General features: G+C 41.9%; 1 protein-coding gene across 15 annotated transcripts in view; it reads right to left on the bottom strand.

Annotated features, from left to right (window-relative positions):
• Positions 1 to 4,650: 4,650 nt before the first annotated feature.
• The window catches only part of LRCH3 (leucine rich repeats and calponin homology domain containing 3), a 61,589-nt gene continuing 49,744 nt past the window's right edge, over positions 4,651 to 16,495 (bottom strand). For 7 of the 15 annotated variants that reach the window (XM_032193129.1, XM_032193131.1, XM_032193136.1 and 4 more), the window contains 6 exons: positions 16,199 to 16,247; positions 15,563 to 15,676; positions 14,818 to 14,936; positions 13,190 to 13,327; positions 10,958 to 11,035; positions 6,322 to 8,739 (listed from right to left, as the gene is read on the bottom strand). In XM_032193129.1, coding sequence (XP_032049020.1) covers positions 8,539 to 8,739; positions 10,958 to 11,035; positions 13,190 to 13,327; positions 14,818 to 14,936; positions 15,563 to 15,676; positions 16,199 to 16,247 — 699 coding nt within the window. In that variant the 3' untranslated portion in view covers positions 6,322 to 8,538. Of the gene's footprint in view, positions 5,480 to 6,321; positions 8,740 to 10,957; positions 11,036 to 13,189; positions 13,328 to 14,817; positions 14,937 to 15,562; positions 15,677 to 16,198; positions 16,248 to 16,495 lie in introns of those variants that run through there. The other 8 variants (XM_032193130.1, XM_032193139.1, XM_032193142.1 and 5 more) reach the window with 3 other exon arrangements.

Raw genomic sequence — 16,495 nt, 5'->3', positions numbered from 1 at the left:
CTTTCTGACACTCCCGCACAGGGAAGAGAGCTCAAACCATACAAACTCATCCCCATCTGTGCTTTCTGTGACCAGGCTGTGCTGGCCCCATCCAAACACCCTTGTGTCCAGGTTGAACCGTGCCAAAAGCTCTGAAGTTCAAGCAGGATTACTGAAATCACGAGCAGAGAGCCTTTGGCTCAGAACCCTGTCTGAAGGGAAGGAAAGGAAAGGGGCTGGTGCCTGACTGTCAGGCTGAGCTGGTTATCAAGGGAGTGCTGAAACTGCAGACACTACACAAACTCCAGTTAGAAATATTGGCATTGCTGCTGGGGGCACTGCTGCTTAAACCACCCTGTGTTCCCATTCCAACACGTACCAAATCCATGAAAATGCTCACTTGCTTTCCATGGTCCCCACGGGGAGGCAACAGGGGTTGCTGCCAGTCCCGTGCTGGCAGGAGCGAGCTAAGCCTGGGCTGACATCACCCATCTGTACCACGGCTCCTTCTTGCAGAGGGCACTGCAGAGCCATCGGATGTTCCTAATTCTCAATCTCCTTGCTCATGCTTACGCCTTTGCTTGCTTTTCAGCACAGAACAAAATATAACTGAATTTGTGTAAGTCCTCCTCAGCCTCCGCCTGGCTCCCCAGCAAGCCCCAGCTCCTGATGGCAGGGTAACACAGCACTTGCACTTCGGGTACATCAGGTGCCCCAGAGCTGCAGTGAACGAGCCCGTAGCAAGTTACACACTGCACTGGATCATGAAATAATACAAAATTTCAGTTTCAGTACCTAGTGTCTTGAAGAGAAAAGAAGCAACACCCCCAACCCACAAATTGCTTGGGCACAGCAAAGCACGCTTCCAAACTTAGCCAGCTGTGAACCCTTGTGTAATGGGGTGAACCCTTGTGTAATGGGAAGGGCTACTCTTTCAAAAATAATTTAACAAAAATCTGTATCAAAGTAACAGTGGGACTGGCTTTGCTGTTCTGATAAGGACGGGGGTACCAAAATCCCTGGAGTCCCAAGGCGAGCATCCTGGCTGCTGGGTGACGCTGCCCTGAGGTGGGCAGAGGCTTTTATCCTGACCTAACCCACGTGAGCTTACCCCTTCCAGGTGAGAGCAGCCCCCTCCTGCCTGTGGACTCCACTCATGCTGCCACCCATCTGGCTCCTCTGGGCTTTCTCCGCTGCATCGGCCGCTCTCCGAGCCACTGCTCTCTGTGTGAGCCTCTCCTTGCTGGGTCAGAAATCAGAGCTGGTCCCTGCTGCTTGGCTGTCCAGCTGCTGAATAAAGCTGAGCATCCTCAGTGACTGGAGCTGGGAGCACCATCACACAGGCTGGCAGTTTTGGGACTTCAGGGTTGACACCGCTCATTTTTTCCAGCTGTGGAGAGCCAGGATCACAGCACACAGCCGAGGTGTTTTCTGCAGGAAATCCCAGCGATCAGGAGCCCTTTGGACAGACTGGTTTCCAAGGAGGTGAGTGGAGGAGAAAGAAAGGCAGGAGACAGAAGCTAGGGGAGGAATGAAACCTGGAGAGAGTTGGGCAGCCTTGAGGAAGGCAGGATGGCAGCTGAAGAAAAGAGGAGCAAATATTTTGGCTAACAGGAACAAACCTTGCAGACACAGGGGAGGGGACAGGCATGAAGCACAGCGACACATTTTACAGACTGAACCAAGACAGGATAAAATCAAGCAGAAGATGAGAACTGCAAAGAGCACAAATACTGGCAGCAAACCACCCAGACCCTGAAGGTACATTTTACTGCTCGCTTTGAGAAGATTTAAAAAAACAAACAAACAAACAAAAAAAAAACAACTTGATGATGTGGAGGGTGAATACACACACCTGGCACACAGGATGTGACATTCATTCATACAACAGAAGAACATCAGGAAAACAAACGGCAGTTCATGTAAGTCTTAAAACTTTATTTCAAATTACCCATGGTTTCCTTTTATATTATTAATGTGCTAGAAGTTCACACTACTGGCAGAATACAGGCAATTTAAAATAAAGTGTACAATATTCAAACATATTTATACTTAACAGACTTAGAAATTATGGAATGTATTTACAGACATACAGCATGGGATGAAGCTTTAAAATCCTTTACTCTATTAATTACACGTTTACACTGTTTTCAGAAATAACAAAATTAGATTGCTTTGTAAAACATCACAATATTTATACAAAAGAGTTTTTTAATGTCCAAATTCACCGTAAAAGTCCTGTTTCTAAAACATTTTTTTCAAAAGGACCACTTACAAAAGGATAAAAATACCATTTGCCGTTGTGTCACTACCAAGCACAACAGAGGAGTTCTTGGTGCTGTAAAAACTCGTCTCTGATCTATTTTAAGCAGGCCACCGAAGCTCCCCCCCTTCACAAGGGGGAAGAATCAAATCCCAGTCGCTTTGACCTGATCGTTTCAATGCCATCAGGGACTCCTGAGTGCCAGTGCCACTTGATTTCAAGCCTGTGATGCTGCTGAGCCTCAAACGCTGCTCAGTGCTCGGCATCGTTTTGAGGGAGGGTGGTGGAACAATGGGGTCAGTATACGGACACTGGCAAGCATGAAACACTCAGCTGGATTCCTCCCACATCCTCCAACACAAATGCCCCAGAAAGGAAAAAACAATCGCCTCTTTAACACAAAATAGAATTTTATACACAGTTTCTTTAAAATATTCTTTTCACTGGACACAACAAAAATTGCACATAAATACACTAAAAAAAAATCTCCCAACCTATTTTGTAAAATGAAACTGAAGTGTTTTTTTTTTTTTTGTTTTGCTTTTGTTTTTGTTTGGTATAATAATTAAATAAGCCCTACAATGAAACTTAAGGTCTGGATTTTTGTCCTAAACATCTGGTCAACATTTAGTGTTTGCCAGCATGAAAACACACGACTCTAAGGGTTAAACTAACATGTCCAAATACATCTGAAACCGGCAGAGCGAACTGCTGCTTCTAACAAGGTAAGTGATACTCGGACATACATACACCAGCCCAGTCATGCAAACACTGCTTTTCACATGAATTCGGCTGCTGTGTGCACGCACTGCCCGTGTACATGAATTGCTCTTTTAACCAGACAATAAAAGTGGCCGTTTCTTGCAGTTCAGACTCAACTCCCCATTAATTCCTAAAAACTAGCATTAATGAAATGTCAAGCTTCCACCAACCTGAATACTGTTAAGGTTTAGTTTCTCTAAGTGCTGGAAGCCGGACTGAAGCAAACAACACACCCTCGCAGTCCCCTGAAGGGAACGGGTTTCTTCAAACAGGAACATTTAAATAGCCTACGAAGGGTGCGCTATTAAAACGTGACGTGCCTCTGTACGATACAAATGACCTCATGGTGAAAACTAAGAGGAATTCACTGCCCCCCTCTTTCAAATTACGTGAGAGACGAAGACAAGAAACATTTGTGGGCTGTACTGTTTGCTGCGAGTGGCACGATCATCTGCACAACAAACTACAGCAGAGACTTCTGACACCTACGTAACCGTTCAACAATTACCAACAGACCTTGCAAGTGAAAACAAGGGAGACACAAGAGCTACTCGAGGAGGAAAGCAGGTCACGATGGGACTGCTCTCTATGCATTGCAAGTTATTGGCATTTGCATTTCTTGCAGAGCTCAGGGCAACATGCTAGGTGGTATGAAAAGGTTTCCTTTCACACGTGCTTGCACCGTGATCAGCCAATGCCAATAAGAAGCAACTGGAGTCATTGTGTGAACCGGGGATACAACACTCACCACGAGTCCTGAAAGCAAAACATGAAGCAGAACGGTGGAAAGAAACTGCAAATCAAAAGGGGAAAAATCCAGCTAGGAGCAGGCTTTGTCAGTGTTCCTGTGGCAGGTTTACTTCAGCAAAACTGGCTTTTGGCTAGCCACTCCCCAGTCCTTCTCCTTCCTTTGTCCCCATGCAATCCTCTTGGCGCACTCTGCTTCAGATGTGCCTCCAACGCCTGATGTTGGTCCCAGACCCCGTACAACACGTTAGTGGCACGCTGTTCTGGGATACTGAAATGGGTCAGGAACTAGCAAAAGAGCTGCATAGGTGGAGAACTGCATTTTACAAGGTCTTTTTTTGGGGAAAAACACGTGTTGTGAGTGATCTGGTAGTGAGCCTGGCCTCGTCACTGTGCCTAAAGCACAGAGCTGGTCTTTGTTTTGCAGGACAGCTTTCAAGCAAAACCCAAAACTTGCCTGCTGCCTCTCCCATTCCTGTACATTGAATTTCCATTTTCTTGGTAAAGAAAGAGGAAGAAATTATTGGTAGTTTTGTAAACCAGTGCATCTGTGTGAATACTGTGATATGTAGAAGCTACCTTCTGCAGGATTGCCGTGTTAACCATATGCAGCCCACCGGTGGAAATTCCCTAACTTTGTTCTTAAAATGATGAATTTCTCAGTGGCTGGGACACTCACCAGTGCTGGCATGTCTGCATGGGAAGCTCCAGTCCCTTCCGAATGTATTATCTGATACTGGATTTCTAAGGACCTGTATGGCAGGCTGTAATTCTTCGCACTGCAGTGAAAACACGTACATGATTCTTGACAGTCATTTGAAAAAAACACTGAGTAACCAAATGCATCCTTACCTGACCAGGAGGGGAGATTTAAGTAGCTCTGATTTTTTTTTTTTAAATTTTTTTTTTAATTACTAAGGTATTTCTTGTGGAGAAAACATGCAGTACTTTTTCCCTTGGAGAAAAAAAAAAATCCCCTTTCAAATACTAAGTAACGAGGACATGCCAACATGAGTGAAAGCTGCACAAGGTTTGACTCTTACGAAACACTGTGCAGGTTAAGATTGTGTTGCAATATATATATATTTTAAATATATATATCTATATAATGGAAAGAGATGTTCTCTGGAGGCAAAGAAACTCCCTTTCTTTGAATCCCGTGGAAAAGGAATGAAATCTCATTCCCCTTGTGCCCACTGCAGCAACATCCTTTTTTTTTTTTTTTTTTTTTTTGTTTTAAAACAAATTAACTCCTGTAGGAACAGCTTTCCAAACTGTGTACACCAACGTCTTCAAACTACAAGGTCAGTTTCTACAGCTGGCTCCAACAGCTAGCCACTGCAAGTCCCTGCCCTCACAACAACCTTTTTTTTTTTTTTTTTCCCAGTAGGGGGCAAAAATATCAATAATAAAAACGTTATTGGAAACTGTTGTCATCTCCAAAAAAAATGGAGAAACGAAGCACAAACATTCCTGTCAGGAATCACGGGAACTCCTTTCCTTAGGACAGAGCTCTGTGTGTGGGGATGCACTGCATGGGCAGTAAAGTCTTGACGTCCTTCTGCTTAGCCAAGGTAACCCAAAAGGTCCCGGAGGTCTTTACACAGCAGACAGGTGGTGAAGCTGCTGCTGCTTTGGGGGTGCCAGCTCCAGGAGCGCCTGCACAGTCACAGCTACCTGTGTCAAACCTTTCTCTTCTAAAATATGCAGAGGCAAACATAATTGCTCCTGAATGGGGAACAAAACAAAAGACAAAAAAACAAAATGGATGAAAAACACTCAACCGAAACGAAAAATTAAGCAAAAGGAGACTGAAATAGGAAATGTTACGGACAGCTAGCACGCACACACACAAATGAAATGAAATTTCTACTGGTGAATACAGAACTGAACGTGATTACTTAAAACAGGAGTTCTTGGGCTAATCGTTGTGTTTCTTTATGTGGCATCATGCAGAAAACGTGTATGAATAATGAGAATTTGGAAAAGGATTATAGGAAAACTGCGAAACAGCAAAATCCTTTATCTCTGCCCACACTGAAATGGCAGCAGCTTGTGAAACCAAAATTCAACTGACTTAAGGAGAGGGAAAGCTTCGCTTCAACATGAATCTGCAGAGGACAGAAGGAACCACGGCTTCCTTTCCCAAACAGAATTGACTTGTTGAGAGTCGTCACATAGCAAGCCTTGTTCAGCCACCAAGTGAATACCAATTTAAGGCAGAGAATGAAGTACTGATGTGTGCCATGGAAACACTGCAACAAGGCTAACAGGAAATGTCACGCTTAAAATCAGTTCTCGTAAGGAGACGCTGCACATCTGAGATCCTTCTGTCCAGATGTACAGCCTGGCCTCCATTTCCCAAATTCCTTGGGAGACACGCAAAAAAAATAGAAAGTATGGGTTGTTTTAAGAAGGAACCCCCCGACTTGCTTCTGTGTATGAGTAACTTTGATAACAGATGTAGAAAATGTAATTTCTCCTGTTCAAGGCAACGAGAAATTGACAGTTTTTAAAGGCAAATATCCCTCCGATATTATGTATGAGTTGCTACTGCCTTTTTTTTTTTTAACCTTTCAGAGGGCAGCCTACTGAACAGTCACTTGCACAACCATTCTGAAGAGTAAGAGTAATACACTGAGTGCAAAAAGAGGTTTCAAATCGTTTATTAAGAATTGTGCTATTCTCAGCATCAGGTGGATTTAAAGCCTCATCCTACACATAAGTCCTTGGCACACCTGGGCCATCCTCACCCCACAACAATCATCCAGGGACAGGATGCATGTCCAACAGTCCTCTGTATCTCTAGAAATAACCAACTTGTGTCCTTCCTATAGAGCTGCAGAGATTTCCCTTTTCACATGTTATTTCCACTGCAATATGAATTTTCCACTCTTTGCATCTTTACTGATATTTTTTGATATTAAATCCTTCAGAATAACAGCAGCCAACGCCTCCCACAGAGCTCAGAGTAGACAAAAAGCAAATTAACCCAGACAAATTCTTGCAGTAAGCCAGACGATCAAGCCGAAATGCATTTTCCTTTCAGCAAAATTGTTATTTTGAAAAAAAAATGTGCTTTTTGAGAAATACTTGTAAACCAGAGCAAATATTTATCAGTTTTCTTATGTATGCAAATAGATAAGGGGGAGAAGCTTTGGAATGACTCCATACCACAGAGACAGCCGTGACAAACAAAATTTGGAAAAAAAGGAAGGCACTGTTAGTGTAAGACCCCTTGCAGCTTTTATCACAGTGTTCATTAGAAGAAGTTAAGAAACACAGGAACCGAGTTCATTTCAGTTCACGCCAGTAAACAGTGCAAAAATAGCTTGTTGAAAAATAAAATCGTCTCTCCCCCTTGCCAAAGGTCCCCTCTTGCAGCAGAAATGTTTTGCTTGGACAGAACGCTTTGTGCCAGTCACGGTGTGGTTCAGGAAGAGGGCATTAACTCCTCTGCTCGCTCCTTTGTTAAATACTCATTTTATGTTACAAGAGCTTGTGAGATCCACGTACACAACACATCTTTACTGGTAGTGACCTCGTTTGCAGCTAAACTCCTGCGTATCTGAAACCGTGCTCCGGAGTTTGTGCCAGGTTAGTGCTGGAATGCTACCACCGCCTGGACAGGGCTTACAGGCCATTTACTGGATATTCAGATATAACAAATTTATTGAAACAACATTGGGAACAGCCATTTAACCTAACACTTACCTGGAACTGAGCTCTGAACAGCGTGCCCTGAACTGACCTACACTCTGAGGAGACATGGTCTTTTGTACACGACATGAGGAGGGCCCTGAAGTTCGGAGGTGTCCCTGAGAAATGCATTAGAGAGCCAGGATGCTTCTCCAGGGAAGGAAAAGCTTTGAGCGTTGTGGAAGACTACCTGAGTTTTGTAAAACAGCAAAGAGGGAACTGAATGTGCAGCCAGGACTTGTGTTTCTGTAGCTGTGTGATGTACAAGTTTCTGAAAATGACTAAATAGGAGGAAAAAGGGAATGACCATAGTCTGGGGTCCCACAGCTGAGTAGCAACTCAAGAAGCCTTTGTTAAGTTTTAGTCGGAGCACCATAAAATGCTGCAGCAGTCCTGTGGCATCTGATAGAACCTTGAAGTTTTCTCCTGTGCCAGAAGAGCTCCCTCTGAGTTGAGGGAAGAGCTCACTCTGAAAATTTCCTGCTTGACCTGTTCCAAAGCCCAAGTAGCTGAGGATTCACCGACAGTTATTTTAAAAATCCTGACTGAGAAGTAATACATCGGTCTACAAATCTCCTCAGAAGCAGGATAAGGAGCTAGGGTAAGAACAAACCCCAGTGTCTTGTGGACAAAACTCATCAGACCATGTCTCCTAAGACTGTGAGATCTCATCAAGAACACTAATGTTGAGAAGAAAAACTTTGTATTTGTTAACATTTTTCATCAGATAATCCCAAAGCAATTCACCGAAGTGGTGCAATTCCTATTATACAGACAGGGAAACCCAGGCACAAACTGACTGCAGTGCTCCCAGTGCTACATCACCCAGGAGCAGTCAGACTACAGCACGCACCTACACGTCCCTACACCTCAGTCCCTTGCTCTAGCCCATGGACAGCACTTCCCCCCTTCGCGTTACATCTGCTAAATATCACACAGCAAATACAAATGTGAGTTATGTCACAGATGGAGGTGTGTCACCTCTGTCCCATAAGTGGGAAGGAAAGCGCTTCGTACCCGGGGTCTTGACAAAGCCCCAAATCCTTTACCAAGCGCTGGAGGGAGGAAGCAGCGGCACTATCCTTCAGCTAGAGAAAGAAGACCCAGCGATAGACCATACAGAGCGTTAGCATTAGAGTACAGTAAAACACCACAAAGCCCCAGAGCTGAATGGAAAGGGAGACAAGACTGGATTCTTCTGAATCTGTCCCCAGGGAAAGAAGAGTCTCAACTGTTCTTTTAACGCTGAGGTTTAGCTGAAGAATGTCAGAAGGGGAACAAAGATTGTCCTGTCCAGAGTGTGTGAGCAGGAAGGGAAAACAGACAGAAAAAAAAGGTCAGTTAGCCATAGCAACATCCACGGAGCAGTCAGACATCAGACATTTCAGATACATCCTACATGTTCAAGCAGCACATGGCAGCAGGTTAATTCTCCAAAAGAATCTGTGTGACAAAGAACGTGCTCAATGCGACTACCTGGAGTTTAGTATCTGTCACCTGTGCACCTTACACGTGTACCAAGCTTTGCTGTTAAAAACACAGCAGTTTACACGTGCCATAGGGAAAAACATTTTTTTTCAGGGGAAACAGACTGCAGCTTTTTGGCACTGAGTACTCACACTGTATCTTAATTAACAGAAACAGCACAAGGCATTATTTGTACGTAATTGATGCTCCAGTGCAGTACTCTACAGAAGCATCTTTTACAAATTACTGTTTAATCTATTACTAATTAGTTTGTGTTCTATAACTATTCCCACTGGGTACCGTTTGCCTCCCTTCCACAGAGGTAACTGCTGTAAATCAATGAAATTTAGATGCACATGCCAATCTGTTTAACTTTGGTTTCTTTTGATGCAAGAGCTCTACCTAGCAAAGTCCTACAGAAATAGCTGCTTCACTGCGATAATTACCACTTTCTAAAGTAGCTTTTTACATAAAGTAGCCTTCCTCTAAGAAGGTAAGTATTTCTACATAGATCCATACTTCCAGAAAGCCTTTTATTTTTGTAATCACGATTTAAATGAAAGGAAATACCTGCAGGCATCTTTCTAGCAAAGAAATGTATTAGGTTGCCATGCCATTCTTTCATACAGATATCTTACCGTCTCATCTCAGTAGACATGTAACGGAGATATGTGAGAGCAACTTAGAATTCAGCTGGGGGTATTTCAGTAAGTTTCCCCAGAGACATTCTCCTTGAACTCTTTCACATGAAAGCAGGAGAAATCAGAAAAATGGGAGGATCCTAGATAGCAGCTGTAGCAGCTGTAGCAGACTGGGTCTATAGGGGAATTCCTGCTGGAGTGTTATTTTGTTTTGTTTTTAAATTTGGGTCATTTCAGTGATCTGCTTTGTATTCTAGCCCGAAAAAAAAAAAAAAAAAAAAAAGTTAATCTACTTATCTAAGAGAGCTATAAATAGGGAAGCTGGGATGGAATTGAACAATTTTGCCCCAGAAGAATTTATATTGTACAGTCCCTCTGGGAAGCAAAGTTTCGACTTTCTTCGAGGAACCAAAATAGCGAAGAATCTCAGAGCACTAATGACCAGTTTTGACTCCCTACAACGTTCCAATGCCATTCACCAGTGAGCCATGTCAAATTGCTAGACAGCTCAATAAATATGCTATCCCAAAATCCCAATGCCTCAAATGCCTTCCAGCGAAACTATCAGATAATACTGCATGACTGACTTGAGAGCATTGCTTTTAGAAACAGCAGGGCAATGAGTCACTGGATCTACTTTTCCCTTTCATAATACAGAAAAGAGCACCTACAGCAAAAACACTAATACTTAGCAGCATAAGAAACCAATCCAATTAATGCACTAGAAGAAAAATAAAGAAAAACATGACATATCAAAATTATTTGTACTGAAACAGCTGCTGAATAAGACAAAGTTGAAAGGATAGGATAGCATAAAACACGATAGCTGGACTCAGATTATTTTATATGTTCCTACCTCTTAGCTATTCCAGTTTCAAAGGGAAAAGGAATACCAGAAGGTAAGAGTTCTACCACTGGTACGTAACAAGAAGAATTAGGATCTATGCAAAGATAGCTACCATTAGAGAAAGGCCAACAACAGCGTGACTTCTTGGTAAGACAGTACAGATGTTTGTGTTAAAGGATTATTCTGAAGGAAAGCCAAATGCTTTAGAATGGTAGTAACACATGCAAAACACCACCCAAATTTTATCCCACCTAGTATCTAATCTTGAGAAAACTTCATTGTCTTTATAGATGAACCTTGCAGTTCTAAAGCAAGCTCAAGCTGCAGCCAACTGTTAAGAACTTAAGGCACATCAGTAAGTGAATCAGCCTCTATATAAACTATTTCCAACTTTATTTTATTCTAGAAGACAATGCAAGGTAAGTCTGATCTACATAGCACAGCGCACCTCATGCCTTCTAAACTTTTAATCAACTTATTTTCACAAACTTATTCAAAGAAGGTTTTAGAACTGCACCTGAAATGTAACGTGAGAGTAACAGAAATATGTACCTGAGGCACTCCAATCCTTCTGCAAGCTTCCAAGAAATTCTCCACGTTTCGTCTGCATTTTGCCATCGTAAGTTTAGGCTGCAAAGGAGGCAGGCAGAGTGTTCTTAATTGGAAGGATTTCTTTATTTAAATAAAACTCTTAATAGAACTCTTTGCCAAAAACATACCACACTGACAAACGTGTCTAATTCAAACCAGGCTCTGTTGCGGTTTTAAAATTTCAAAAAATTTCCAAGCCAATTTATGAATGATGGATGTTCAAAAAAGGACAATTCTAACCTGTGCGATATGTTACAACAGGCTAACACTTTCTGTGACTACAATATGATAATTAAAAAAGCATTTTGAATGAAGCACATGAGTGTAGCTCCTGTGCTGCGATTTCTGAGCGATTTCATGGTATGAAGCAATCTGGAGTTTGTTCTGGATCACTATATTATACAAATATTTCAAACTTTATTTCAACTAACAACAATAAAAAATGAAGGCCAGATGAAACCAGAGATTAATGGAATACAACCGAAATTGAGACTTGCTGCACGTAAGCCTCCTGCAGGTGGGTTTGATACAGCTGCTTCAATTGAACTCACTGGCATTTTTTTCAAGTCTTTTTTTCTATATACTTAACTCTCACAACTACACAGACATACCACTGCAGAGGCTCAATCTTCTTTCTATTCTTGAAGCTTATTCTTTTTCGATTAAAAAGACACAAGCTTCCTGTTCTTTTGTACAAGCTACCCAGTCTACGTAGCAGCAGGTGGCAGCTTCTACAAGTTCAATATTTTTCCGTGAGGGAAACTTAGACTGGTGGGTTTTTTCCTCTGTCCCATCAGTGTGCCATATTTCCCCACCAAGAAAGCAGGTTAAAGGGTATTGCTGACTTCTTCTGAAGGATGAAAGGAATACAAAGATCCCAGTGTAAGTGAGGAAAGACCTGATGCCTCTTCTGCTCCTGGAGCCGTCCAGCTACGGGCTGCCTCTTCCTTGAGATCTCTGACAAAGCCACGATTTAATTTGCAACACAGAATATGCCACAGCACATAAAACCAGGCCATTGAAAAGATATTCTTAATGACATGAGTCTTCTGAATAGCGGCAGTATGCCTCTTCTCTTAATGATTCCACGATCTGCCTAAAATGCTGGCGTGTCCAGCTCAATCATTCTCAAAATAATGAAGACAGCCGCTTGTTCACATAACTCCAAGCGAGAAGAACCACAGTGATACAGTATGCAGCAGTGCCAGTTCAAATTCCAACACAAGAACTGACTCCAAAATAAGTGAAAGCAAACAACATGCTTGTTTCAACTTCTTGCCCCAGGAGAATTTTTTTTCCTTTTTTACATAATTTTAAGAAAATGTGAAGGTGCATAACAGGCATTTTGTCTCTCCATACTACCTTCAAGCAGCTGATCCTAAATATTTTCACTGAACTTTGACTGCCAAAGATTTTTCTGGGGTGTTGAGATTAGGTAAATAATTTGTATGTCACAGTTCTTGACCTTTCCCTCATTTTGTGCTTTCCCCATGTGATTCAGAGTAATACACCTATAAATATATTATCATCATTGCTTTCCAGAAACACTGCAGTTAGACAAAGTATTTCAAACTTCTCTGTGTACTTCTTTCCTTGCTCTGAACAGCCCCCAAATACAAAGTAAACTTTTTTTTCCTGTTATCACAAAGGTATGATTGGATTTACTTTGTTCTGGGAGATGGTGTTCTCCAAGCACATGCAACTGTAGCTCAAGTGTGCTCTGCTGAAATTCCTAAGCAGATAAATTTATCTTGCTGTGAAGTGGACATACATCGATTGAGCTTCTCTGCCCATTTGTGCTCTCTTGTGTAGTGGGATTGTAAGTATTGTGAAGAACGTTATGTTTCCCTGTTTTCCTGAACTTCTCAGACCTTTTGATCTTCTGAAATATCCTACTTCAGTTTTCACACTGAACTGTCTTTCATTTCATTAGTTTTCAAGTTAACGTAGCAAGGGCTTGAAAATCTTACTGTTTTCTTAAAATCTGTATTAGAAGTAACTTTACTTAAAGGAAACAAACCTAAATATAATGCATTTTTAACAAAGCTACAGACATTGTTCAGACAAAACAGTTATTTTTTGTCATGTATGATCACAGATGAGAATGAAGAATTTAGCACTTGCCTGGATTACAGAACTTTGCAGGATGGCATTTTGGACATTTACAAAATACTACCATTAGCACATACTTACAACAGCAGGTGAGGGGACATGAATGCTGGGAACAGACCGAGGACGCACATGATTAGCTAAATGGCACAGAACAACACCGTCGGTGAGAGCTGCTCCAAGATCACTGGGCAGTGACACTTTCAACCGTGATTCAATATTCTGTGAAAAATGAACGTGGACACACAAAACGTAAGGGCTGTTTCCAATTGTTTTACTCTGCAGAACATTTTGTAAGAGGCAGAAGCATTTGCATTACAACACTGTCCATCCTCAGGACACTCCTGAACAGCTTTCTAACACCAAGAAAGGTTCTGCACAGCACTGGGCCAGAGCTGAACACAGTCTGGGAGCAGCTGAGTTCCATGACAAACAGCTTTCACTGCACAGCACAGGGGATTAATACAACCTTTACTCAAAAATAATGGAAGTCAGAGTCTAAGAACAGTATTCCTAATCCCACACATTCTCAATGAATGGTTTTGCCAAGAGAATTTAAAAAAATAGTGTTTGTGGGTTGGAGGACAACACAGCTAACAAAAGTCTCTGTAAAGAAAAAAAAAACCTACTTTGTGCTAATAGTTTTAAAAACCAAGGTAGTTAACAGTTGTTTCAGGGAATAACTACAAATTCAAATCAGGCATTTCATCTTATGTCATATGTTGTGTGAGTTTCTCTGAGCTATGCTGTATCTTAAATTTTAAGAATACAAAAGAAGATTTAAGCTTACCCAGGAAGCAGAACAAGAGAGACTGCATACAAAGCATTCCAAGATAAGAGATCAAAGGCTCTACAAACATCATCAAGTTTTCTTTCATTTTACTTAAGAGAACTTTCTCTTCAGAGAAAGCAGATTGTCCTTACTTCAAAATTTGCAAAGAGAAGGAACTCTCTCTGTCCATCTGGGATGCTTATGGCTTTTAAAATTGGCATTAACAAAGAGGAATTCTTTTTCCTTGAGAAAGCTCAAAGCATTAAAGCACTTCAGGGAAGCCCTTCAAGCTCACCAGAAACACGCCTGGGGCAAAGCAGAGCAGTACCTTAATGGCACTTGGTGTATTCACCACTGTACCTGGGCACAAAGCAGGGCCTACTGACCCTAAACAGACAAAAAGTGCAAGCACAAGGAATGCTCATGCTACAGGTATTCTACACGTAACTAAGGATAGCTAAAGCAAGAAGCAATGGATGGATTCAGAACACACAAGGACACCGCGCTGTCAGCATTACTGGCAGCAGCCTCTGCATTCCGCTTGCTTTTCTGTGGGGGCTTTACAGCTGAGTTTTTAAAAGCTGATTAAAAGGAAGACATTGTGGGAGCTTTCCAGACTTCCTAACAAGTGGGAAGGGTGATAAGGAAGAAAGTACATATTTATTTTAAAAGCAGAGATCATTGGCTGTTCAAAAGCGACAGTCAGGACTGTATATTCTACAGCAATTACGCTAACTTTATTCCCCCACAACAAAGCGACCACCACTGCATCCATCTGAAAGGAACACTCAGATTGCACGGTGCCATTTCATTTTGGTCAACCCCTCGCCATAAATGGTTCACTGAAATCAGTCCAAAACACAAGGGCAGCCTTAACATGATGGCATGCAACGAATGCATTTACCAAGACGTCCACACACTGCTTTCTGTAAGCACTTACCTTACGGAGCTGCTCTATTAGCTCCAGCTCCTCTTCACGCTGTTTGGAGTTTTGTCTGACCCTGGGGTCTGCACAGTCATTAGCGGGAGACAAGGCGTGTGTAGAAGATGAAGTAACCACTGAAAAGTAGCATGAAGGAAAGAAGAACCAATAAGCATGGTTTGGCTGACTGTCCTTCCCTGCTGCACTACACAGCACACACAGTGTCCAGAAGGGGTACAGTGTATTCCTTTTCTCAAATCTGTTTCTTTCATTAGCTTATTAATCTATCAAGCTAATGATCTACTAATCTAAATGAGGTGTTTCCATAACACAAGTTCCTTTTCATTTAGATTTTTTTGTTTCAGTTGGCTAATAATCATTCACGAAAAGATGACAAGGTTTTGACAGATGAATTATGTTGAAAGAGTTCAGTCTTTCTACAGAAATGGCAATTTTGTTATGTGCTACTATATCGAGCTGCCCTCACCACTTGTTGAAGGCTTGCGTGGCATGTCCTTAAGTGTAAGCACAGACCAGGAAGAACAAATTCCCACGTTTCCGCAAATATGATAAAAGAATATTTGGCAGCTCTAAATAAAAAACTGCTTATTCACAAAGTATTTAATGCTATGTGTCTATAAATGGAACTCGAAAACTAGTTTGACAATAATGACCTGAAATAACAGAACAGTGCAAAACTTAGGCAAGGCAGATATTACGAAAATGTAGCAAAACTAGCTAATTTCTGAGCTATGTAACCTACCTTTGTTTGCTTCATCCCTGACAGCTGTTCGGAAAAGGAAACTCTCAGGTCGCTGGGAAGGGTTTCTATAGGAAGGCGGGGCTGCATGACCAGGATATGGAGGGGAAAGGTGGACTAAACAAACGCGGGAAGGCACAGGAAAGGAGGAAGAAGGAAACGGTTAGAGTTTAAATAGAAAATGGGTTCAGCAATGTGGTAAATAAAAAGAACAAAACAAAAATTTTAATATAATGACAAAATAAATTACATGCATGCATGATAAAAGCACAGAGCAGGAAAAGGCGCTTTCAAGGACACTTGCATGCAAAGCACATTCCACATACCACTTCCAACAACTGTTCTGACTGCTGCTGAATGCATCTGTGGGCCAAAGCTGGCAGGAAAGCCTAAAGCAGCCAAACCCTACGCTCTCCCTGAAGACATGCTTCACCCCTGCTGTCTCTTCCCTCTTGTGTTTCCAAGGAGACCCAAATAAGTGGGTAAACTACCAAGCACAGCAGTGCCACATCCAGAGATGGGAAGCTATGCTCCCTTCTCCTTACAGCATGAATATGCAAGCAGGCATTTTGATCTCTTTTTTTTTTTTTTTCTTCCCCTCTTTTTTTCCCCAGAAACTTTACTGCCTTTCCCTGTTACCTGTCTGAGTGGTAGGTGATCCAGGAGAGATGGTAGATCTGTCATCACTCTGTGGATAAACAAGTAAAAGAGTATAAATGGTCCTAATCTGGAAAAGCTGTGAGCACATTTTCATTTGATAGGTTTTAAAATAGGCTCCATCCATCTAAATATGCTTCAGAAAAAAAAAACAAACGTGAAAAAAACACAAAACACATTGTTCCCCACATCTCATCTCTGCAGAAAGCAATGAAGCTTTTTCTTTTGCAGAAATGACACAATTGTTCTTCTCCAAGGAAAAAAACAAAGATTAAACAG

The sequence above is a fragment of the Aythya fuligula genome, chromosome 9 (assembly GCF_009819795.1).
Source record: "Aythya fuligula isolate bAytFul2 chromosome 9, bAytFul2.pri, whole genome shotgun sequence".
Classification (NCBI taxonomy): domain Eukaryota; kingdom Metazoa; phylum Chordata; class Aves; order Anseriformes; family Anatidae; genus Aythya; species Aythya fuligula.
Note: the sequence above shows the minus strand (reverse complement) of the source record. Positions and strands in the feature narration are given on the sequence as shown.